This window comes from Rhinichthys klamathensis, unplaced genomic scaffold (genome assembly GCF_029890125.1).
Source record: "Rhinichthys klamathensis goyatoka isolate OS25496 unplaced genomic scaffold, OSU_Roscu_1.1 h1tg000856l_1, whole genome shotgun sequence".
Taxonomy (NCBI): domain Eukaryota; kingdom Metazoa; phylum Chordata; class Actinopteri; order Cypriniformes; family Leuciscidae; genus Rhinichthys; species Rhinichthys klamathensis.
In genome coordinates, this window is record NW_026607226.1 from 129672 (window position 1) to 157250 (window position 27579).

The following is a 27579-nucleotide window of genomic DNA, read 5'->3' on the forward strand; positions in this document are numbered from 1 at the left end:
CACGGCCAATGCGTGAGAGTTGGCAGCTATGGTTTATTCAGCCAGCTCACATACCCGTATTTTCTTCCTGTTTTCGGTCGAAGTCCACAGTAGGCGATTGTCGAGTGCGCGCGCGCGATCATTGGTAACTAAGCAACAGTGGAGACTCAGACTGTCAGCTGTCAGCCGATGACGGTGCTGTGTGGTGTTCTGAGAATATCAACTCAAATGGATAGTTCATCCGAATCAGATGTTGAACACACGGAGGAGGTTTGATCGCGCGCGCGCGCGAACTCTACAATCAACTACTGTGGACTTCGGCCGAAAACAGGAAGTAAATACGGGTATGTGAGCTGGCTGAATAAAGAGATTATTCCTGCCTTTGTGAAAGCTCGGATCACAGTTGAGACTGATATATGAGCCCAGGCATCCACAATCCATTGGCAGATAGTGGTGTAAGTCGCCCGGCGCTGTCTCCCCGTCTTGGTGAACGTGTGTTCACCATCCATATAAAAGGCGCTCCGCATTATAAGGCGCACTGTCGTTTTTTGAGAAAATTAAAGGCTTTTAAGTGCGCCTTATAGTGCGGAAAATACGGTACCTCCTTAAAGCAACAACTGCACATGTTCACTTTTTACAGTGTAGGCCTACATAAGAATAAATGAAGAAAAAAACAACAACAACAAAAAAACAGCATTTAAGCAACCAATGAGAAGCAGGTTTTTGATCACATGCTTTACCTCTGTCCCACTCATACTGGAACCATCTCTTATTGTTCTGTCCTTTGTATAGAACACGGAACTGAGAGAAGGACATATAAAGATATAAACTGGGCTAGTGGACTGTAAGGAACATTTTGGAGAAAAGGGATGGAACTCTTAGGCTCATTGGTGTTAGTTTTAGTCTTGGCTGTGTTGGTGTTGGTCAAATGGAAAAGAAAGGCGAGTGGACTTTCCCTTACGGATTTTTTAATATACTGCAATATATGCATTGACCATGTATGGCTATATATTAATACATTTAAATTATTTATAAATGAAGACAAAAATAGCATTACATGTAATATTCATAAAGTTATATCCTTTATTGTGTACATATATTACCCATACATGTTCCCATATAAATGTGAATGTATGTTCACACATACACACAGACACACACACACACACAGACACACACACACACACACACACACACACATTCACGGTATGTTTTGATGATAGGAGTTTTTGGGGTCATAACAGCACACTCCTTAGTACAGTGATAGTCTCTTGAATAAATGCTAGTACATGTTAGTACATGCAGGTGTGCTTGTGCTTTTGTTAACCAGCTTAAAATATGAAATATTTATCATGCAAATAATTATAAAATATAAGAAATATATTACATTAAATATTTCTCTATATATGCTTGCTTGAGTAAATATGCAATATATTACACATGCAGTACCATAATCACATGCACATCTATATTTATGAGGTGTATTACTGAATATAAAATTACATACATTATGATATATTAGTAAATATATTGTCACATATGTTTCAATATATGAAAAGCGGCAATTCCTTATATATTATTCAACATATTGTAATATTTTAACAATATATTATTCTGTATATTTTCAAATATACTGTTAAACCATTTAATATATTGATATCATTCATATATTGGGGAAATATATTTTCTTTTCATAAGGGTTCTTTGCCCCCCGGGCCGCTGGCACTGCCACTGATTGGAAACTTGCCAATAATGGACAAGCGTGCACCCTTTAAAAGCTTTATGAAGGTAAGGGGGATCATGTACTTCTGAATGTTATGCTTCAAATATGAGCACATGAATTGCAGGGTATTGTAAGGCATTGCATTTGAATATATTGTGCAGATGTTTTACCAGTGCATCAATGCAGTTGCCTTTGGTGAATAAAACTGCCATAGAGAGATTTAATTGTTGTTTGTGAAACATTGGTTTTAGTTTAGCAAATTACATATAGTATGAAACAATCAGAAACACCTGATGAGTTTGCACTGGTGTGTAACAGTAAATTCTATTCTCTCAACAGTGGAGTAAAACCTATGGGCCTGTGATGACGGTGTACCTCGGGCCTCAAAGAGTGGTGGTTCTGGTCGGTTATGATACAAGTGAAAGAGGCTCTAGTGGACCAGGCAGATGACTTCAAAGACCGAGCCCCCATTCCCTTTCTGCACACAATTATGAGAGGCTATGGTGAGATTACTGTTTATTGTTGTCAAAGACAGATGTTGTCAGTTTAATGTTGTTCAGTCTAGATTTCAATCTCTCTAAAATGTTTGTAGGTTTGATTATCAGTAATGGAGATCGTTGGTTTCAACTGAGACGGTTAACTCTCACCACACTGAGGGATTTTGGAATGGGACGCAAACGAATGGAACAGTGGATTCAAGATGAGAAATTACATTTGCTGAACAGTTTTGAAGAAACCAGATGTGAGGAAAGAGAGCATTTGACATGTGCATCCTATGAGTTCAGTACAAGTGTACAGCAAAATCCCCAGTGTTAAAATTAACACTCCTGGTGTACATATAGGTCCAACTACAGGGTGTTAAAAATTAACACTGAAGCAGTGTTGAAGTTAATGAGATAATTAAGTGATGATTGGGCATTAGTGGTGACACCTAATGTTAATAAGAAGAATCATTGAAGGAAAGAGAGACAACAAAAACAGAAAAAAAAGAGAAACACAAGAACTACTGACTCTGAGCCATTACACATTATTGCACTTATTATTACCAGTTTGACTTTATTTCTGTCATACATCTACACACAGTCTTATTTAGATTTACAGAAGTTTAGATGGTGATATTTTATGGAATGTTTCATTTCATGTCACCATTATGGTGATCAGTGTTTGCTTTAGTTCGGCTGTTGACCCTTTACTTTTTAATATTAGTTTTTTTTCTGGCCACTCCAACTCTGTGTTCATAAAACACATTTGTTGTGGCAAGAGAAACTATGACCTGGACTGCTTTTTCCAAAAGCATTGTAAGCCTAAGTTGATTGTGCAGACCATTTGTTGCAATTGTTCTACGATCAAGTTAGGTTTAAGATGCTTTTGGGAAATGAAGCCCAGGTCATGATGGTAATGTTTAGATTAAATCCAATAATCCTGTAGTGGCCTGATACATTGAACCAGCATTATAAACTGATTATACAAATGTATTATTCATTTTCAAAAGAGTAGCTAATTCCAGCAGTGTTTTAATAATCTGAAAGTTTTAAAATCACACACAGACATCAAGAATCTACATATGAATCTCAACAATGGTGACAATCACACAAATGCTTCATGTTGCAGTGCATGATGGGAGCCACCAATCAAAACGCATCCATGGCTCACATCATGCATTGCAGCATGAATAAATTATGCAGCTGAATTGTCCTGTAATTTTCATTGTTTTTTCCTTTTTGCTTTTATTTTGCTATTGTTTTGTTAGGACTTTAGTAGCTTGTTTTGTGATGTTCAGAGTTGATCTGTTTGTCACTAGTTTGTTTATTGTCACCATTGTTGAGATTCATATGCTGATTCTTGATGTCTGTGTGTCCAAACACAGTAAGTTCTATGCTCCAGTGTTTTCGTCAATGATGACGATAACGAAATGATTTCGTTGACGCACTTTCTTTTTATGACGATAACGTGACGATGACTAGCTAAAAATGGCTCTAAGGTGACTAAAACATGACGAGACGTTTTCGAGTTTTCGTTGACGAGATGAGACGGAACGAAAATTATTATAAGTCTGATGTTCACAATGCATGTCATTTCTGCCTATTTTGCGTGAAATCTGTCTGTTTTGAGCTAAAAAAAAGGCAAGTGTGACCCGACACAAAACATCTTTCAATTTTTAGGTGGCAAAATAAATGTATTTATTTTTTATAATTCTGTAAATTACACTGTAGGCTACAAACCAAAAGTAATACTAGGTTACCCACCGGATGAAGAAGGGTTGGCTCTCCCCAGAACATAAAATATTAATTTTGTTTTATTTTTCGTGTTCGCATTTAAGAGGAAAAAACAATGACGTGACAGTTCTCTGGAAGCGGCACTAAAACTTTCAGAGACCTCAAACAGAAAGCACAAAGACTTTCTTTAAATTAAATTTCGTTTTGTATTAATTGTATCTCAATTTTAATAAATGTTTCATCAACCAACTGCCTAGATTTAACAAATAAGAAGTAAAGCAGACAGATAATCACGACATGGAGGCGCCGGCGCGTGAACTGGAGCTCGTCTCATATGAATCGAAACAGTGTATAAGCCTATAGAAATATATCTATATTGAAATGTCTAATTTTAAACCGAACAATTCAAAACGAAAGAAAACAGACTGCTCTCTGCTTATGTAATCCGTATAAAAAGTGCATTTCTCTCTGGTGCGTTCACTACTGCGAAGATCGCTAGTCAGCATCACAACTTCGTCTTTGCTGACACTGACAGAAAACACTTTATTAACGAACAATTAAAATGTCTCCTTGCTATATTTGACATATTCATAATCATTACTTTTGCCGGTTCTTTGTGTCAGCTTTTAGGTGCTTTATTGGCAGTGCCACCCTTACGTTAGCCTACATGAACGCGTCACCATCGCATCAGCACGGAAAACGTCTCGGTTACGGATGTAACCCTCGTTCCCTGAGTAGGGAACGGAGACGTTACGTCGGATGACGGAGAATGGGGGTTTCGCCAGAAAGCCTATCATCTTCGAATATTATAAAACGAGCCAATGGCGGTGAAATGCCATGGGTCTGCGGAATTTGCATAGCGTATCTCTGCCCCACCGCGTGGGTATATAAGGAGAGACACCGGTAAAGGCAGATCATGTCTTCGCTGAGGAGCCGAGACTGAACTCAGGCGTCTACCCAGCGGTACAGCGGAAGTGGCAGGGAGACGTAACGTTCCCTTTCGTAGTCACTCCGAGTTTCGTCGGATGACGGAGAATGGGGGTCCCCGTGAAATCACGCCACCTTCACAGCTGTCTTCCAGTGCCCTGCGAAAGTCTGACCTCCCTGTCGTGATATAGGCATGGACGAAGGAGTCCTACTTAACACAGGAATACCAAGGTACACTGGGAAGCACATCTCAGGGGAAATATGCCGCAGCACGCCTACCCGTAGGGAGGACTTAATACACATATGGCCCGAGTGGGGCTTCATATGGAGGGACACTGGAGTGACCAGCCCGTGGGGTGGCAACTTTCAACTCCAGGAATGGCAAGGTGGCTTGCCGAGGGAAAGACACATGCTCAAAAGAGGCTTACAGTGGAAATACACATGTGGGGGTTACTCAGAGGAGGAACCATGCACACGGAGGCACCTAGCCGACGCACAGGCTAGGTGCCTCCGTGACTGTAGACGCCAGCGTCAACAGTGCTGGAGGAACTCAGGGCTTCAGAGAGGAAGGCTCACCTGAGGAAATATCTTACGTATCCAGTCCGTGGAGTGGAATGGCGAGCAAGCGAAGACACCTGAGCGGGTCCAGTACTAGCTGACTGAAGCGAGTACACGAGAGGACACAGGCTCCACTCGGAGATTATAAAATCTGGCGAATGTGTTGGGTGTCGCCCAGCCTGCAGCTCTGCAGATGTCTGCCAGCGAGGCGCCATGCGCTAGAGCCCAAGAGGAAGCCACACTCCGGGTGGAGTGCGCTGTCACACCAAGGGGAAACGGTCGGCCTTGCTGTTGGTAAGCCAAAGCAATGGCGTCCACTATCCAGTGAGACAACCTCTGCTTTGAGAGAGCCTTTCCCTTCAGTCTCCCACCATAACAGACAAAGAGCTGGTCTGAGGTCCTGAAACACTTCGTCCTGTCTACGTAAGCACAGAGAGTGCATACTGGACAGAGCAGTGCCAAGGCTGGGTCTGCCTCCTCCCGGGGCAGCACTTGCAGGTCCACCAGCTGGTCCCGGAAGGGAGTGGTGGGAACCTTGGGCACATATCCAGGCCGGGGTCTCAGGATCACGTGAGAGTGACCCGGCCCGAACTCCAGGCACGCTTCGTCAACAGAGAATGCGTGCAGGTCCCCTACCCTCTTGATGGAGGCCAATGCTTGCAGGTTCACCACCTGCAGGTTCACCACCAAGACAGGAGCGCTGTCTTCATTGACAGGAACTTAAGCTCAACTGATTGCAGAGGCTCAAAGGGAGCCATCTGCAGGGTATTTAACACCACTGAGATGGTGTTAAATGCCCTGGGTCCGTGCAAGAAGGCTCACTGGGGGAAACGCATATAAGCGGAGGCCCTGCGGCCAGCTGTGTGCCAGTGCGTCTGTGCCGAGCGTGCCCTCGGTCAGGGAGTAATACAGGGCGCGGTGGGATGAGTCATGGGAGGCAAACAGGTCTACCTGTGCGTCCCCGAACTGGTCCCAAATCAGCTGGACCGACTGGGGATGGAGTCGCCATTCACCGGAGATGGGCCGAAACCATGACAGCTCGTCGGCTGCAAAGTTCCGATCTCCCGGAATGTAAATAGCACGAAGGGACCTCAGGTGCTTCCGACTCCATAAGAGGAGGTGGCGTGTGAGTTGCGACATACGGCGGGAGCGTAGACCACCTTGACGGTGATGTACGCTACTGTCGCGGTATTGTCTGAACGGACTAGTACGTGTTGACCCTTGAGCAACGTTCGAAAACGGTGCAGGGCAAGGCGTACTGCCAGCAACTCGAGGCAATTGACATGCAGAAGGTGCTGGGGTCCTGTCCAGGAGCCCGCGGCAGCATGTCCATTGCACATGGCGCCCCAGCCCGTGGCAGAGGCATCTGTGGAGACAACAACATGCCTGGAAACTCGTTCTAGGGGAACTCCGGCCCGTAGAAAACTGAGGTTCCGCCACGGGGTGAAGGTCTGGCGGCAGGTCGGAGTTACTGGAACTCGGAACGTGCCATGATGCCATGCCCACCTCGGGACTCGATCGCGAAGCGGTCTCATATGAAGCAATCCGAGCGGCGTTGACGCGGCTGCAGATGCCATATGCCCCAGGAGCCTCTGCAATAATTTCAGTGGGACCGCACTCTTGCCCTCGAACTGTCCAAGACAAGTCAGCAGTGAGTGTGCGCGCTTGCTCGTAAGCTGCGCGCACATGGCGACCGAGCCGATCTCCATACCGAGAAAAGAGATCCTCTGCACGGGGCAGAGTTTGCTCTTCTCCCAGTTGACCCAAAGGCCCAGACGGGCTAGGTGCCGGAGCACTAGGTCTCTGTGTTCGCAAACCTGATCTCGAGAGTGAGCTAATATTAGCCAGTCGTCGAAAGCAAACCGAAGAAACGGTCTGTGTCGAGGTAAAAAGGAGACATGAAACAAGGCGTCCTTCAGGTCTATCGCTGCAAACCAATCCTGGGGCCGAACACATTCGAAAATGCGTTTGGCCGTGAGCATCTTGAACGGCAGCCTGTGAAGGGAGCGTTTCAAGACGCGCAGGTCCAGGATCGGCCGTAACCCACCGGTTTTCTTGGGGACAATGAAGTAGGGGCTGTAAAACCCGGACTTCATCTCGGCTGGAGGGACAGTCTCGATTGCACCCTTCGCCAGCAGGGTGGCAACCTCCGCTCTCATGAAGGGGGCATAGCCACCGACCATAGTAAAGCGGATTCCCCTTAAGCAGGGAGGAGACTGTGCGAACTGAACGCATAGCCGAGCCCGATAGTTCGGCCGACCGACCGGGACAGGTTGGAAAGCTCTAGCCAGGCTCCCAAGAACTGAACCAGCGGGGTCTTGCGAACCACAGACGTCCCCCCGGAGGGGCAGTGAAGCGGAGTGACCGGCCCGGACGTGGGTGGCATAGCGGCCCGGTGTGGGGCATGGTCATGCTCCGCGTCCTGACAGAGGAGACCAGGGAAGGACCAGCATTCCACAGGGGTCTACTCTGCCAGGGGTCTGGCGACAGAGGGGGACGAGAGTGGTGAGGTCCGGAGACGGCACACACTGTCATCCGCGCCCTCTGGGACAGAGGGGGACGGGAGTGGCGAGGCCCGGAGGCGGCGCGCACTGCAGTCCGAGAACTCTGTGACAGAGGGGGACGAGAGCGGCAAGGCCCGGGAGCGTCGCGCACTGTCGTCCGGCCCTATGGGGGCTCAGAGATGGGATGCAGCTCTTTGGTTTAGAAAAGATTCTCCCTCAGCCCTCCACCGGGGGAAGGAGTGGCCCTGCAACCACTCCCTGAAGAACTGCAACCCACATCTGAGCTGCCCGTAACGGGAGCGCCGCAAAGCCTGGCGTTCAGCGGGGGCAGGGGCGCCTTCCTGCGACCACCTCCAAGGCCAGGCCAGGCCCGGGCAGCGGCTTCCAGACGCTCCTAAGAGCTCTGGGGGGAGGTCAACGGGGGCTGGGATGGAGGGCCAGGCCCGTGGAGAGGCAGGAGGTCAGCCCCATGGAGAGACCTGGGGCCTGGAGACCAGAGCAGGGCAAGAGACCACGGGGAAGCACGCGTCGAAGACAACCAGGGTGAAACACACTAAGAAGGGTACCAGGACGGAGCAGACTCAGACGGAGACGAGGGCGGAGCAGACTGAGGCGAAGGCCAGGGCGGAGCAGGATTAGGCGAAGGCCAGGATGGTAAAGCCCCTGCAGACGACCATGGCAGCGCAGCCTTCATGGTCTCCTCACCGGACCCTTGGCCCCCCCCCCCAAAAAATACTTGGGGAAATCCACGGGTTCAGGAAAACCCTCCCGGAGCTTGAAGGGCGCAGGCAGGGCAAGGCGCAGAGGCGGGGCCGGCAGGGCGAGGCGTCTGGGAACACCCACCGGAGCCTGGCGAACCAAACGAGTCCTCCTTCTCCTCCTGCGACGGCGAGTCACTGGGCTTGATACTCTCCCTTGGCTAGATTCGGCATTTGACTCACTCGATACACTTGATTCACTTGATTCAGTTGACTCACTTGACTTGGGACTTGACTCACTTGACTCACTTGACTCGGGACTTGACTCACTTGACTCGGGACTAGACTCACTTGACTCGGGACTTGACTCACTTGACTCGGGACTTGACTCACTTGACTCGGGACTTGACTCACTTGACTCGGGACTTGACTCACTTGACTCGAGACTTGACTCACTTTACTCGGGACTTGACTCACTTGACTCGGGACTTGACTCACTTGACTCGGGACTTGACTCACTTGACTCGGGACTTGACTCACTTGACTCGGGACTTGACTCGGCAGCACTTGACTCACTTGATTCATTAGGCTCGGCACTTGACTCGGGACTTGATTCGGGGCTAGATTCACTTGACTTGGAACTTGACTCAGGGCTAGATTCACTTGACGCGGGATTCCATTCTTTCGAGTCAGCTGGCACGTGCTCAAACTCCAGTTCGGCCGGCGAAACCTCCGCTGTATCTGGATTAGCAAGTTCAACAAAACCAGTGAGGAATACGGGCTCGAGGGGTCCGATACGATGGGTGGGTTTGGCAGGAACGGTAAACTTGAAAGCCCCTCTGACGGTCATCAAGGGAGGATCGAACAGTTTGTTGAGATGAGGCTTTAGCGGCGTGCGGAATGAGTGAGAGAAATCAGCCGCAAATGAACCTCCCCGACGCAGGGACAAGAGCAGTTCCTCAGGATCTTCTCCTGCGGGGAGTTCAAAAGCCTCTCAGAATAGGGCGATAAATACCTCATAAGAAGGGAACGACATCCGACCTGGTTCCCAGAATGTACCGACCCACTCCAGAGCCTTTCCAGTGAGCAGTGAGCAGATGAAGGAAACGCGGTCGTCATCCGAGGTGTACAACTGGGGCTGAAGATTCATATATACGCTGCACTGCTGAAGGAATCCTTCACACGCCACAGGTGAGCCATCACACTTGTCAGGAAATGCCAGACTGAGATAGTCAGATGCGGTACTCACACTGGGTTGCGGTGGAACAGGTGCAGCGGCAGTTCGGGCTTGATTAGCCGTTGTGCTTGAGCTCTGCGTAGACCAGGTTTGCACGGAGCTTGCTAGTTCCTCGACGAGAGAAGTTAGTCTCGCCAGCTGAGAACGATGAGAGGCTAGCATGGAAGCTCGGGTCTTGACCACGGTGGATAGATGCTGAAAGTCTGCTGGATCCATGTTTGGCGAAGTCTTCTGTCACGTACGGGCAGAGACGGTCGGATCCATGCGCAGAACTTTATTAGACAATCAGGCACACAAATAAACAAGGGCAATCCAATAAATCGTGGTACAAACAGGCGTAGGTCGAGGCAGGCAGCACAGGTTCGTAAACAGTCCAGGATACAGGCTAGGGTCAAGAGTCCAGGGAAACACGGAGAAACAGAACAGGGAATAACGTTCAGAAATGCACGCTTACAGTGTAACAAGACTTCGCAAAGGACACAGGCAAAACTCAGGCTTAAATCAGGAACTCAATAACCAATAATGAAACACAGCTGAACATAATAAAACATAATGAGTCCATGAGGAAAACATAACACAATGGGAGAGTGCCCTCCAGTGGCTCTCGAGGGCACTACAGCTGCCGATCGTCACAATCGTTACAGCCCTATTCATTACTGTAATTACTGGTGAAAATAGCCAATGTGCTGAAATTTTAGAAGAGCATCAATTCATGGAAAAAATATAACTTGAAAATTGGGATAAAAGTTTTCTGCCCAATGCGACAATGAAGTACAGCTTGACAGCACTGCATCTCCATCAATGAGAGAGTCAAGTTTATTATGCTAAGGTTTTAAGGTTAACTGTTGTTATATGAATTGCAACACTTGCTACAACCTGTCAAACCCAAGCCCATTTCCAATACTTTTTAACCTAAAATAATTTGTTAAAGACTACTTTTTTTTCTTTTTTTTACTAAAATTGACTAAAACTTGACTAAAACTGTTTTGCGTTTTCGTCGACTAAAACTTGACTAAAACTATTAAGTTTATAAGTGACTAAAATGTGACTAAAACTAAAAAGCATTTTCGTCCAAAAGACTAAGACTAAAACTAAAACTAAAAGGGCTGCCAAAAACAACACTGCTATGCTCAAAGTATTTTAAAAAATGTTCATATTGCTGTTGGATCTCAAACTGTAGAATCTCAGGCCTACAATCACCAATGCTAAAATTAGACATCAGGCATATAGTCAAATATTTAGACTCTAAACATGAATCAGGTCACTACATGATGATAATGTCATCATATAACATATCGTGAGCAGGTTTTCTCTTGCAGTAACAAATGTGCTTTATAATCACAATGTTTGAATAGACAGAGAAAATCTAACACTACAAAATAAAAGGGTCAAGAGCTCAACTAAAGCAAACGCTGACCATCATATTGGTGACTTGAAACGAAAAATTCCATAAAACATTTCCGTCTATAAGTGCAATAATGTGTAATGGCTCGAAGTCAGTAGTTCTTGTGTTTCTCTTTTTTTCTGTTCTGGCTGTTTCTCTTTCCTTCAATGATTCTTCTTATTAACATCAGGTGTCACCACTAATGGCCAATCATCACTTAATTAATCCCTTAATTATCTCATTAACTTCAACACAGCTTCAGAGTTCATTTTTAACACCCTGTAGTTGGACCTACACTCACCTAAAGGATTATTAGGAACACCATACTAATACTGTTTTTGACCCCCTTTCGCCTTCAGAACTGCCTTAATTCTACGTGGCATTGATTCAACAAGGTGCTGAAAGCATTCTTTAGAAATGTTGGCCCATATTGATAGGATAGCATCTTGCAGTTGATGGAGATTTGTGGGATGCACATCCAGGGCACGAAGCTCCCGTTCCACCACATCCCAAAGATGCTCTATTGTGTTGAGATCTGCTGACTGTGGGGGCCATTTTAGTACAGTGAACTCATTGTCATGTTCAAGAAACCAATTTGAAATGATTCTAGCTTTGTGACATGGTGCATGATCCTGCTGGAAGTAGCCATCAGAGGATGGGTACATGGTGGCCATAAAGGGATGGACATGGTCAGAAACAATGCTCCGGTAGGCCGTGGCATTTAAACAATGCCCAATTGGCACTAAGGGGCCTAAAGTGTGCCAAGAAAACATCCCCCACACCATTACACCGCCACCACCAGCCTGCACAGTGGTAACAAGGCATGATGGATCCATGTTCTCATTCTGTTTACGCCAAATTCTGACTCTACCATCTGAATGTCTCAACAGAAATCGAGACTCATCAGACCAGGCAACATTTTTCCAGTCTTCAACTGTCCAATTTTGGTGAGCTCTTGTAAATTGTAGCCTCTTTTTCCTATTTGTAGTGGAGATGAGTGGTACCCGGTTGGGTCTTCTGCTGTTATAGCCCATCCGCCTCAAGGTTGTCCATGTTGTGGCTTCACAAATGCTTTGCTGCATACCTCGGTTGTAACGAGTGGTTATTTCAGTCAAAGTTGCTCTTCTATCAGCTTGAATCAGTCGGCCCATTCTCCTCTGACCTCTAGCATCAACAAGGCATTTTCGCCCACAGGACTGACCCATACTGGGTGTTTTTCCCTTTTCACACCATTCTTTGTAAACCCTAGAAATGGTTGTGTGTGAAAATCCCAGTAACTGAGCAGATTGTGAAATACTCAGACCGGCCCGTCTGGCACCAACAACCATGCCACGCTCAAAATTGCTTTAATCACCTTTCTTTCCCATTCTGACATTCAGTTTGGAGTTCAGGAGATTGTCTTGACCAGGACCACACCCCTAAATGCACTGAAGCAACTGCCATGTGATTGGTTGATTAGATAATTGCATTAATGAGAAATTGAACAGGTGTTCCTAATAATCCTTTAGGTGAGTGTATATGTACACCAGGGGCCTGATGTAAAATGGGCATAGAAATATGCGCATTTTTCCACGCACATATCGGGATTTATAAAAAATAAACTTGGCATAAATAAGTGCGCACCATAAGGATGCTCTTGACCGTGCGTACGCACTGTTTTAGAAGAGTATGTGTTTTGGTGACACCAACTGGCCCAAATAGCAATAACTATTTAAAATGAAAAACTGTTAAATTATCCTATTACATCACCCAATAAATCAAATTGCATCAACCTGAATTATCATTATCAGCATTCTTAACCAGGTGCAAATACTATTTTTTTGTAATGAATGGGCTATAAAAAGGTATGTGCGTATATAACATATCATCATAATGGATGCTCTAGCGCTGTTAGAAGACCTTGCTAATGACGCTCTACGGTAGGGGTGGGAATCTCTAGGCACCTCACGATTCGATTCGATTACAATTCAGAGGGCTCCGATTCGATGCTAAAGCGATTATCGATTATCTGAATTTTGTTTTTTTGTGTGTGTGTGACTATAAATACTTTGCTTTAAAAGTAAAAAGTAATGATCCATAAAGAATTAACGTACAATATATTTTATTAACACTGCAAAGAACCAACAGGAAAATAAATGTGTGCCTGAACTAGCAGCATACTTGTAGTAAATTAATAATATAACAACGACCGGTAGCCTACAGCCGAGTGTTTTTCCTCCTAGGTGGAAACGTGTCATATGGCTTCATCATGTTTCCGAAATATTTTAGTTTTATTCTATAAAGCTTACAAATAGTGTGGCTCTTGTCCAGCTCCTTTCCCCCTTCAACTTCATAGAAGCCAAAATATTTCCACCCGTCAGCTTTTAACGTGGAGGGTGTTTGGATTTCGCGCTCAGCCATCGCGGCTCTGTTATGTTCACGCCACAGTTGGTCCGGGCACTGCACTTCCGCACTTCAGAGTTCCGTCTTTTGCGCTCCGTCAGTATTACGTTAATAAAAATATATATATAAAAAAAATATATATATATATTTTTAAATCGATTTTTGACATTTGTGAATCGATTCAGAATCGTCCACGTCCGCATCGCGATGCATCTAGGAATTGATTTTTTCCCCCACCCCTACTCTACGGAGGGAGCGTGTTTTCAGAGACCGTGAAGATTTCCTTGCTGATGATGATGATTGGCTCATGAGCCGATTTCGATTCCCAAGAGCCTTGGAACTCTTGGAATTGTGTTCTGAATTACGGCCAGTAACATGAAATCATTACTGAGAAGTTACAACATTTTTATATTCAATAAATATAAATAGTTGCTGTGGATGTGATGCTTTTGAACACTTTTCCTCTGGCATGCTGTCTGTGTTTTAATGTGTTAACTACATAGATAATTGCTTATCATGATAGCAGATTGTCTGAGAAAATGGTTTCGTGCAAATAATGCACAACAAGGTCGATCTGTTTCCATTAAAAATATGAATCAATTAAAATAATATTTGGCCAGTGGAAAAGATTGAGAAAAACTTTCTCTGAAATGCATTTTGCACTATTTTATTTTATTTATTTAAAAAACAAGGGAAGGATGGGCTACTAAATGATTTTTATTAATGTAATGTGACGGCACATCCGTATTTCATATTTTCCTAATGTCTTGTACCGTTAAACATGTTATCATGTGGATGAATAATCATATGCAAATGATATGCAGATGAGGATATGCATAGTAAAACTAGGCGTTATAATCTCCATATATGGTTATTTCGGGGTGGAGACGCATGTGCGCACAATCTTCCGCTGACTGGGATTTATAAAGTGAATTCTGCGCAGGTTCTGGCGTACGCACGGTTTTATAAGTCTGAATATTTTTTTGCGTACGACATTTTTGGCTTTCGGGCGCACGTACACTTTTACTAAGGATTCTACGCACAGTTTTATAAATGAGGCCCCAGGAGTGGTAATTTAACACTGGGGATTTTGCTTGTTTTTCTCCTTTAGCGACACCAGTTGACCCAACCTTCTTCCTGAGCCGGGCTGTGTCCAACGTGATCTGTTCCCTGGTGTTTGGGCAGCGCTTTGATTATGATGACAAAAGCTTCCTGCACTTGCTCCAGATCATCTCCAGACTTGTGCGCTTTGTCAGCAGCCCTTGGGGCCAGGTAAGCAGAAGTTTCAAAAGTGGGCATTCTGTTTTTGTATGCAAAGGCCATGTACTGTGTGAATGTCTTCTTAACTATTTTCTCAACCCCAACAGCTGTACAACATCTTCCCTAAACTAATGCAGTTATTGCCTGGTAGTCATCATACCATGTTTAGAGAGGTAGATGACATCAAAGCCTTTATTATGACAAAAATCAAGGAGCATGAGCAGAATTTGGACTTCAGTGACCCGAAGGACTTTATTGACTGCTTCCTTATCAGACTCAAACAGGTACAGAAAGGTTGTTTCTTTTCTTTTCTCTTATCTCTTCTATATACACATTGTTCAGCATTTACTCAGACAATGTATGCAATTCCTGTTCTGTTTCTTTGTGTGGTACGGCAGGAGAAACACAATCCTGACACAGAATTCCACAAGGATAACATGTGGGCGACTGTTATTAATCTGTTTATAGCTGGTACAGAGACCACAAGCACAACTATCAGATACGCCCTGATGATGATGATCAAACACCCCCACATACAGGGTATGTTCGTAAGACATCCCTAAGTGCCCTCCTTGCTGTTAAGTACACAATACAAGACTGAGAATCACTGTTCTACTCACTAAAAGACACACTGTCTCATTTTGTGTTGTGTTGGTGTACACACAACACAAAAATATAGATAAGATATTGTTAACTAAGACAGATGTTTGTTTTATTTTTTGCTACCACTTCCCAATGTCTTGTTTTCTAATGCACTCTTTCACTATCAAAGTCTCATAGTTTCACTGTAATGCATTGCTACTCTTTCGCTTGTCAGTACAGTACACACACACACACACACAAAGAATAATCCACCAGATTTTAAACAAGTCTGAAATATATTGTATCATCATTTTTTACAGATATGCATACTACAAGAGTGTTGGACTTACGTTTAAGTTTATTTGTTGACAAGGGCAGTGCACATTAACCCTCTGGGGTCTGAGGTGTTTTTGGGGCCCTTGAGATGTTTTGACATGCCCGGACATTTGTGCTTATTTCAGCTACTTAAAACATACCATTTGCCAACATATAAATTTGCTGTATTCAGCACAAACTCTGCTACAATAATATGTGAGCAAAACGGATGTACATGTTTGCATTTTATAGAAAAAAAATATTATGCGTGGTTAGTACGTTTTGGGGGAAAAAATGTCACCGCAATAAGGCCATTTAACACATACTGAATAATTGTCCACAAGACTTGAGTTACTATTCTTGTAGGCTAGAATTTTTACTTCAAAATGAAGTGAAAATCATTCTGACCACTCTTTCACAAACAACAATATAATGATTTAAATTTCTTACGTCAGTTTTTGGTCAGCACCGCTGTATGCGTGGGAGTGTGAAAGGCCATGAATATTAATGTGATTTACACCTGGGTGGGAAGACTAAAGACACTCCCCCAATGGCCCATCAAGGTGCTGTGAGGCAGCCTGAACTAAGAATGATTCACTGATGAATAAAAAGTTAAAAAGAACAGCATTTATTTAAAATAGAAATCTTTCCTAAGAACGTAAAGACTTAAAGTCATTACTATCACTTAACACATCCTTTCAAAAAAAAAAAAACATAAAAAGACCAAACTTGTTTTTTTTATATATATATATAAAAAAGTGGACTGCCTGTTGCTTGCCTTCTTGTTTGCCTTGGCTCTCTTCGGAACTGGTGGATGGACGTGTTCATTGTCACATCTGTTATAAAAAAGAAAAAAGCATGAGCATGCTGATAACACAATCAAATAAACTGTATTATTTTCATTATCAATCACTAATTGCCATGGATATTTTTTTTTTTTGTAATTTCACACAAGAATAGGTAGCCTACATTATGACGATGTAAACACAATTAGGCTAAATTTCATCTGTAAAATATTACATCTGTGCACTTACTCTGTATGATTCTCGATCGCACTGAGAACTGAACGACACCTGCGTGTCCCTCTGCGAGGTGCTGGCGAAGGAGAGCATGATGCAGACACATTCCTAAAAAAAAAAACTGTTAGCATACATTATCCAAAGTAAACTGATGGACAATTAATGGGTATGGATGCACAATGTATGTATATATCTGTTGATGGGCCATGTAGACCGCACGCATTTAGTGATAGGACTACACGCAATGAATGGATCGTTCGCGAATGACACATCACTACATTTAAAACATTTACACCTGTATTCAGTTATTTACGCATGATATAGTGTCATAACCAAAACTGAACATTTAATTATATAAAAAATATATTGTATTTAGACCTCTTTTACCGGAGCCTGAAATATATTTCTCGTTATATAACCTAAGCAGTTATTTGCAAACAAAATAGGCTACATTACGCATAAGGCACTATTTTAGCATAAGTAGTGTCATAGGCTAACCAAAACTCAACATTTTTATATAAAAAATATATTGTATTTAGACAGTATCACATATTTTACCGGAGGCTGAAATATATTTCACTAAATCAATAGGCTGTACCTAAACATCCAGTTATTCGCAAACAAAATACATAACGCATAAGGCAGTATTTTAGCATGATAATCAGTGTCATAAGCTAATCAAAACTATATATTTAATATACAAATATGTTTAGAGAGTTTTTGTTTACACGAGCGAATGTTAGGGATATTGTGAGGCAATCTTTTCTGTAAGATGTCAAAAGCTAGGCAAAATATAGTCTGAAAATTTATTTGAGCTCTATACGATCAGAAAAGAAATTATAAAACACTAAACAACTTACTCCGAACTTGTAGGCCTATCCTCGGCGCGGGATCAATTCCTTCTTCAAAATGCAGCTGTTCCTCGTCCGAGTTATAGGCTAATCTTCCTCTGAGGAAAAGTGAATTCTTCCTCGCTGTCCAGAATCATCTGAAGGGCCTCTTTGTCGGAGTACCGTGCCATCCTCAAAACGCAATGAATCTATCAGTGAAGAAACTTCGTGTTTTTATGCCATTGATCACTGGGCGTGTGCTATGCATAACGTTAGATCACCTATTTACCATGTGAAAAGCGCTAGGGGCGTGGTGGCCTCGGCTCATTAAAAATAATGAAGGGAGAACGAAAAAACTGTACCTCTCCTTGGTTTCAAACGGATTACATAAACTGGAAATATTTATTTATTTAATAAATTACTTCATTTAAAAGAAGAGAATACAAGCTTTAAAAAGACACATCTCTCGTGCCTCTGTAGCAAGTATTGACTTAGTTACAGTTCATTTTTCGGACGCGTTTCAGAATGGACTTCACTGACAGAGAGAACGCCTTTTTAGTCACCTTTTAGCCATCCACATACCATTTTTAGCCATCCACCACGGTAAAAATAAACCAGTCGCATTTCAAAGTCGTTCGCGAAATGACCGCCAGGTGGCGCAAAGGGACATTTAGCAAAACGTAAGTGGGGCTAATGTCTGTAGCCTAAGGATGAAATACTACAAGTTATGGTAATTTCCAAATAAGCCTACAACAAACAGTTATAGCCTACTCCGTAATTGTTGGTCATACAGATAAGATATAATCTTTTAAAACTGTAAAAGGCTAAAGTATAGGCCTACACTCACAGGCTAAAGACAAAACGTTTTCTCGCTCATGTGAGAAACAGACGTTCGGGTATTTCTCAGTGAGAAAATTCATAGCCGAGCGGTAGAACTTACGGTTAATCATCAAGATGACATGGGTTCAAATCCCGCACAAGCCTGGTCTGTTGTAAGTTTTATATTTATTTAGATTTGTCTAGCTCTAAAACTCTGTTACACCATACAGTTTTTTTGCTTATATATATAAAATACAATTATCATGCATTTCCATTTTACACACAAAATAGTACCCAACAGAACGACTTTGCATCTGTATAATAATAGGCTACCAATCGTAATTTCAAAAGCAGTTCTGTAATAAATAAATTATATATAGCCTATATATATATATATATATATACTATATATTTTTTTTTTTCAGGGCTGCCAACTCTCACGCACTGAGCGTGAGACTCACGCAATTGACCCAAATCTCACGCTCTCACGCCACACCCCCGATTTCTCACGCTGAAGTGTCAACCCGGTCGGTCAAATTCCTAAAAGATATAGTTTATCTATAGATCTACCTGTTGAGCCACTCGTGATCGACTAGTTATACCGCAAATTAGTTAAAATATCCCGTAATCTATCTAGAGCGAGCGTGCATGCGAGACAGATTGTGCTCCAAACCATGCGCGCGCATGGCAGAGAGGTCTGTTCCCTACAACCTAGAGTTTTAAAAAACTGGTTTTAAGTAAAGTGTGATTTGCCAGGGGGGATTGGGATTTCCTTCTGGTCTAAACATCCCTGCTTCTGCTGAATTATTTTAATCCCCACACCCCTCCCTCCACAGCTAATCAATGCTACCCAGATAGCAACATTGTTTCGGCCCAGATCCGGCCCACATCTGGCACTTGTGGGATGCGGATCTGGCCCACATGCAGCGTGGAATGACGGCCCTTGGGTGGCCCACTCCTGTTTGCCAGATCTGGGCCACAAGCAGGCCATAGCAATGCCACATGTCAGCCAAGAGCAAAGAAATAAACCAGAACTGGACTTTATCTGAGCCACAAAATCTGTGTATATTAAATATTAAGTAATTGCAGCCTTAATAAGCCTGTTAACAAGCAGAATCACTGAAGGAAAGAGAATAGAAAAAGAGGCGAGCAGAAACACAATAACTACAACTGACTTGAGACACAGTCTTAGATGAAATCAACTGAAGAGAAAAGAAGACATTACATCTGAAGATCTCAGCAGAGGAGGATTAAACAACTCCACAAACAGCATAACCAGCTTCACTTATTACTAACCAGACTGACTTTATTTCTGTCAGACTTCTACAGAAGTTTTTATTGAGAATTAACAGAGGTTTAACTCTGTGTTTCATTTGAAGTCACCATAACAGTGATTAGTGTTTCCATTAGTTGGGCTCTTAACTCTTAATATATCTTATGTATTTTTTTGGCCGTTGTGACAGTGTGTTTAGTCAAACACATTTGCAGCAGCAAAGAAAGCTAAAGTGAAATGAGATCCAGGTTATAATGGTTACCTGTTGATGGTTTTATAATCATCAAGAATTAACTTGATTCACTGATGTCTTTGGAATCTAACAATTGTGTTGATCCATTTATACACAGCAAAATCCCCCAGTGTTAAATTAACACTGCTCAGTGTTTATATGAGTCCACACTCAGAGAGTGTTAAATGAACACTGAAGCAGGGCTAAAGTTAATGAGATAATTAAGTGATTAATGGAATGATAATTGAACATTATCGAAGACACCTGATGTTAACAAGCGGAATCACTGAAGGAGAAAATCGTAATTGTTATGTTACCATTGTGGAGATCAGTATTTGCTTTAGTTGGGCAGGTGACCCTTTAAGTTATTAATTCTAGATTTTGTTTGGCTGCTGTACATGAGTTATAACAGCCAGATGAACAAGGAGAAAAGGTGAAATGATGGTGTTGGTTGTGTTTTAATATTTCACAATCATTTGACCTGAATCACTGAACTCATATAGAGCCCAATTACTGAGTTACGTTTACTTTATTGATTATAGCAGCACTATCCTTGAAAAGCATAATATTTGTAACTTTTACAATGTAATCCAAATAATTTCTTAAAACTTAATCTCATACAAATCTTTTTTTCTTTTTTTTTACACAGACATCAAGAATCAGCCTGTGAATCGCAACAATGGTGACAATTATAAAGCATTTTGCAGTGTATTTTAGATTCCACCAATCAAATCTTATTCATGGCTCCCATCATGCATTGCTGCATGAATAAATAATGAGCTTATGTTCAGAGGTGATCTGTTTGTCACCACTGTTGAGATTCATACGCTAATTCTTGATGTCTGTATGTGCCTACCTGAAATATTTTTTAGAAGGTTTTTTTTTGTTTTTTGTAATTGATTTGAGCATTTGGACTTAATTGAAAAGGCTAAAAATGCATACTGTACAAGGACAGTGCTGCTATAATCCATAAGGTAAATTTAACTCTGAAATTATGCTCCCAATGAGTTCAGTGATTCAGGGCAACTATTGATTATGTTAAAACACAACCAACACCATCATATCACCTTTTCTCTTTGTTCATCTGGCTGTTATAACTCAGGTACAGCAGCCAATCATAATATAAAGTTAATGAATTAAGGGTCAACAGCCCAACTAAAGCAAACACTGATCTCCATAATGGTAACATACCAATTACGATTTTCTCCTTCAGTGATTCTGCGTTAACATCAGGTGTCTTCAATAATGCTCAATTATCACTCAATTAATCACTTAACGATCTCATTGACTTTAGCACTGCTTCAGTGTTCATTTAACACTCTCTGAGTGTGGACTCATATAAACACTGAGCAGAGTTAATTTAAAACTGGGATTATGCTGTGTATTGATGGATCAACACAATTGTTAGATTCCAAAGACATCAGTGAATCAAGTTAATTCTTGATGATTATAAAAGCATCAACAGGTAACAATTATAACATGATCTCATTTCACTTTAGCTTTCTTTGTGTTTGACTAAACACACTGTCACAGCAGCCAAAAAAAGACAAAAGATAGGTTAAGAGTTAAGAGCCCAACTAATGGAAACACTAATCACTGTTATGGTGACTTCAAATGAAACAGAGTTAAACCTCTGTTAATTCTCAATAAAAACTTCTGTAGAAGTCTGACAGAAATACAGTCAGTCTGGTTAGTAATAAGTGAAGCTGGTAATGCTGTTTGTGGAGTTGTTTATTCCTCCTCTGCTGAGATCTTCACAGATTTAATGTCTTCTTTTATCTTCAAGTGATTTCATCTAAGTCTGTGTCTGAAGTCAGTTCTTGTTTTTCTGCTCGTCTCTTTTTCTGTTCTCTTCTTTCCTTCAGTGATTCTGCTTGTTAACAGGCTTATTAAGGCTGCAATTACTTAATATTTAATATACACAGATTTTGTGGCTCAGATAAAGTCCAGTTCTGGTTTATTTCTTTGCTCTTGGCTGACATGTGGCATTGCTATGGCCTGCTTGTGGCCCAGATCTGGCAAACAGGAGTGGGCCACCCAAGGGCCGTCATTCCACGCTGCATGTGGGCCAGATCCGCATCCCACAAGTGCCAGATGTGGGCCGGATCTGGGCCGAAACAATGTTGCTATCTGGGTATAGGCTACTTCACCAATATCAAATATATAAAATAGAGATATGCAACAGGCACGTTTAAACGACAAACAATAAAATCAAAACCAGCGTTTCAGTTGTTCATTAGTTCCAGTGGCCCTAATGCATGCACGGCTTTTAAAAATTTCACAAAGCGTGTTGATGAGATTATTTTGAATGAAATATTGAAGTTTATAATTAAGTGTTTTGGCACACCACGCCGAGTGGCCCTATGCATTTTTCTAAAGTCGGGTTTTATTCTGGCATGGTGAGTTAGTGTTCGACAAACGCGGCGGCGCGTTCATTTAGATTAATTTATTTTTCTCATTATTACAGCTAAAATAACTTAATAGGCGACTCCGTAATTTTTTGGTCATACAGATAAGAGTAGAGTAGCTTACATCGTTCAAAACTGTAAACTTGTATTCATATTAGGCTAACGACAAAAACAGTATCTGTCGTCTCTGTCTCCGGGAACTGCGCGTCACAAAAATGAACCGAAAGCCACTTCACTTCAGCGAAAGTCACGATAAGAAATCGGCTATGTCTAAAGCCTTTGTCTAAATGTCTAAATATTTAGGCTAATAAATGTGATCTGATTATGTAGGCTAATCCTTATGAAAACGAGAGGTAGAGGATCTACTCAAACATGTAATGGAAGCGCTTCCCAATGAGAAAATGACAAGACAAGGGTGAAAATCTCGCTCTTATTAAATAAATCGCCCTGAATTAAAATGTAAAAACAGATCAAATAATGTATTTGTCGAAATGTTGCGATATTGTTTCATTTAAGTTCATAATTATTCTATAAATGTTATTTAATTTAGCAGCATTACCACGAAGCACCGTGTTTCGATATTTATTTGAATAATACAAAATAAAATAAAAACTTAATTCACAAATTGCATGCCTGGTTGTAAGGATCCAAAGATCCCTGTAGACTTTAATATTGAGTTGAACATTTTGTTCATGACAACAAATTAACATGTGATTTTTCAGATTATATTTAGTTTTGCTTGGAAAAAGCTGCCCCAAACCAGTTTTATTTCATCAATTATTGAAATAATGAAATATTTAGTAATAAACTTTTATGACAGAAATATCACTAGGCTACATGTAACTTAAATCATTTAATTCCTTCATTATCAACACTGTCTAGAATAGCGATTTAAGTGTGAATTGCGACTTCTCTTTGTGTTAAGTCAGCCTCAGACTCCGATAGCCTGTGGGGGGGTTGGAGGGACAGTTGCTGGACAAAGGTGTTAATGTTCCTCTTTCAAATGGAGAGTGTCGGATAGCCAGCCTGATGAGCAGGCAAAATTATTGTAAGGATAAATCTGTGTCCAAATGTAGGCCCCATATCTTATTAAATTATAAATATTGTAGTTTATTTATTGTAGCCTATTTAAAGTTTTTTTCACACAAAATTTCAATTGAAGTTATTGTAAGGTGAATTCAACAAGGCGTGCTGTGTCTTTGAAGCAACAATTAAAGGCTAAATAATTTTGTCGTGATTTGTATGGCTGACACGCAGCGACATATACAGTATTATCAGCTGTATGATGTGTTTTTACCCTGAAATGTTTAATTTCGAGAGAGACCCGGCGCGCGCAGCGAGGGAGACTAAATAAACTTGTTAAAAAGAGATCCAGCGCGAGAGAGGCAAAGAGAAACGCATGTTTTTAATTTAATTATGTTTCTTTGGACAATTTTCGTTTTGTACTGTTTTAATTGTTTAATTTAGCTGTAATTTCTTTGGCAATACAAATGTAAAATGTCGCAAGAATAAGATTAGCCTAGTGTTTCTTATTTTGCATCGCAAAAGAAATAAACTCTAAACCCCATGCAACCCTGTTTTAAATTAAAAAAAAAACTGTCCCGACACTTTATTTAAACCTTGAAATGTTCGAACTTGGTTTCAAACTTAAGTAATTTTAGTGTTCTTTTACATTACACAATAATTTAGCAGACTAAAGACGAGCTTCTTCATTTTCATTTTCTGATGCAATCGGCTGACAATCTTCCTTCATCAGTTTTTGTCGTTTGTGCAGCGGCTGCGGTTCTACAGGAATGTAGCAAATTTATGTTGTAATGATAATTAAACAAAACTCTTGACTTTAAATAAGTAAACAGTTAACTATTTAAGCATCAAGGTGGTAAAATATAAACGCTGTAGGCCAACATCGGTTAACAACATGTATGCTACATTGAAATTCGAACTCGGGTCGAATGAAGCTCCTCGAAGCTCGTGTTGTTGCGTTGATCACTGAGCTACCGTCTGTACGCTGTTAAAGTTGTAAAGCCTCATTGATGTACCCGTGATGTTGAAATGTTTTCATTATTTATTCAATTACATTTCAGTAGCCTAATTTCAGTAATGTGATTATGAATTATTTTAACTACGTTTCACTTGTTGAATTCATCTGCTTTCAATCGCTCTGAATCAGCGCGGTGCGGCAGCAGATTACGCATTAGAGAGAATAAACCGGAATAAACGAACACTTTTCAGAGTCTATGACTGTAGCGCCTCTTAGCGGTAAAAGGCAGCAAATACACCACACATTTTACCGCCGCGGTGGAACGGCTGATGTGGGCATTGTCATGGCTTGCCTCGACATTTGCGTTTGAATAGCGCGCGTCCTCCGTGGGCGTGTCAGATTAACGCGTAATGAAGTGTAATGAGCTGGGAAAAAAATACTGACAGCACTCTATTTTCATACAGATTGCATAAACTGAGAATATTTGTTTTTTATATAAATTACTTCATTTAAAAGAAGAGAATTCAAGCTTCATAAAGAAAAATCTCTCGTGCCTGTGTGACAAGTAATCGCGGAGTTACAGTTAATCTTAGGACGCGTTTCAGAATGGACTTCACTGACAGAGAGAACGCTGAACTCGCATCATGTTTGTTTTTCTTAATTTGGTGAAAAGCACAACACTTTGTTTTTATTGTGAGCATCCACAAAAAAAAATAGAAACTTAACAGGATCTAATGATGTATCACACTTATATGTAAGATCAAAATCAACCGAGTATTTTGAGTCTCTTTTGCACTGATAAGAAAAAAAGCGAGACAATCGCGCCGGCGCGATAGCCGACCCCAGGGGGTTAATAAACATGGCTGTAAATGTGCCAGAATTTGGCCAAAAGGCTATTTTTCATCTGTAAACCCTTGACAGAATGTCAGAAAAAAGTATAGAGAAAAAACATTAACATTATCAAATACATAATAAAAATACAAGTACATGATTCCACTTCTTGTCTAAAATATCAGAGAAAAAAGGCTTGCATTTGTAGTGTGATTTTAGCTTTACATGGGTCAGTACTAATACAAGAAATACATTTTTTACCTAACAATGTGTGTAAACACCGCACTCGATCGTTGAAAATCCATTTGTTCTTCATATCAGAAGTAGCGTGAGCACTTAAAATAATAAGAAATAATAAGAATAAGAAAACCTTTATTTGTCCCGCAATGGGGAAATTACGGTTTGCAACAGCAAAGACAGAACAGAGAAGTGTACAAGTAGCATAAACAACAAAGAAGTACAAATAGAACGGGTTATCGATTTACCGTGGGGAATTTGTTGTGATGCATCGCATCCAGTGTAGACAGCATCACTGATTATAATGGGTTCTATTTGTTTTTGTTGCACCTGCGATAGTATTCTGTACTTATGATATATTTATTATTTGCTTTCTGTCTTTTTTTATTTTTTATTATTGATCATATATAATCATTTTAATCAATGAATATTTGGTGTATTTGATCTAGAGCAAATTCAGAGGGAGATTGATCGAGTTATTGGACAGAACAGAATCCCTTCAATGGATGACAGGAAGTCCCTTCCTTTCACTGATGCTGTGATTCATGAAGTACAACGGTATTTGGACCTTGTCCCACTAAATCTTCCCCATTATGCCACGCATGACATCATGTTCAGAGGTTACGTAATACCAAAGGTAACAATGAACACATACAATGGTCATCTCCTCTTATCTTGGAAATTACTAGATTTGTGAAAATGCATAAAATATTTCCCAATAATCTCTAGTTGGTGTATTGTGTTGAATCTGGATATTTGTGTAATTTTGAATTTATTTTATTTCCCCAGGGCACAGTAATTCTTCCCATGCTGCACTCTGTCCTAAGGGAGGAGGTACAGTGGGAAACCCCTTGGACATTTAACCCAGAGCATTTTCTGGATGCCAATGGCAACTTTAAAAAGAATCCAGCCTTTATCCCTTTTTCTGCAGGTAAATTCTGTAAAGTCTCTCATGTCAATCCAGAGTTAATCAAAGTTATCTTTCTAGTTTGGCAAATGAGTTGGAATTATGGGAAGTTTGGTTTACAATCTTTGTGGGGACTCTCCAAAGCAGAATGGTTTTTATACTGTCCAAACAGTATATTCTCTCCCCTAACACTAACTCTACCCCTAAACCTGCCCATCACACAAAACTTTCTGCATTTTTACATTTTCAAAAAACATCATCCTGTATTATTTATAAGCTTATTTCCTCATGGGGACCAAACAATTAGATATTGTCCCCACAAACTATGGGTTTACCAGGGCCACACACTCACCACACACTCACTCACAGCATGAATAACCTTGCATCAATTTATTTTCCACCTTTTAAATCAAGTTTTAAACAGACCTATATAATCAGAGAATAGCTTCAAATTTTAAGCTCCAAATTGTGATACTAAAACTTATATCATAAATAATAGGAATAATTTTATTCGGTCTTGCATCTCTGCAGGTAAACGCTCTTGTGTGGGTGAGTCTCTGGCTCGTATGGAGCTCTTTCTGTTCATCGTGTCTCTGCTTCAGAAGTTCAGCTTCAGTAGTCCACAGGGTCCAGATGGCATAGACCCCAGTCCTGAACTCAGCAGCTTTGTCAACATGCCTCGATTCTATGAGCTCATTGCCTCCCCCCGCTGAGCAACATGGATATTGCTACTTGTCTCATTTTATAAGAATGTGGACATACAGTATGGAGAGAGAGAGAGAGTGGCCATACTAAGCACAGAGTTCAAATTGTTCAAAGGATATATCTTTTGCATATACGATTTTTTGATGAGCCTATTTTGTCAAAATTACCACCATGAAACTGAAAAGCATTAATGTAATGTCCCATATGGCCCATATAACCTATTTAAACAGGATTTGTTTCCAGGTATGTCTAAAAATGTGCTTTTGACTTTTTGACAAATATAAATTGACATTTATATTTTGATTTTATATATATATATATATATGTGTATGTGTGTGTGTGTATGTATTAGGGCTGGGACAACGTGTCGACGTCAAATATTCGCGTCGATTCGTCAGACCCAAAACAAAGACGGCGGCGCCGGAGAGTAGTATAGCAACAAGAGTGGCTCCTCAGACTTTCAGAAGTGCAAGGCGGCACGCACGCACAATGCATGCGAGAGATGTCGCCGTCATGTTTTTGTTTGGGCCGCAGTTCCAAGATTCCTGTCTGTTGGATTTATTACAGCATGC

The 27579-nt window shown here is 41.5% G+C and overlaps 1 protein-coding gene across 1 annotated transcript; it reads left to right on the top strand.

The window, feature by feature from the left end:
• The first annotated feature begins 848 nt into the window (after positions 1-848).
• On the top strand, positions 849-27021 carry LOC130078321 (cytochrome P450 2C31-like). The gene is given in 11 exon segments (XM_056243865.1): positions 849-920; positions 1678-1767; positions 2042-2119; positions 2121-2205; positions 2295-2444; positions 14720-14880; positions 14976-15152; positions 15267-15408; positions 25845-26032; positions 26185-26326; positions 26834-27021. Coding segments are annotated over 11 exon segments (1467 nt in total). The 3' UTR covers positions 27016-27021.
• Positions 27022-27579: the final 558 nt, after the last annotated feature.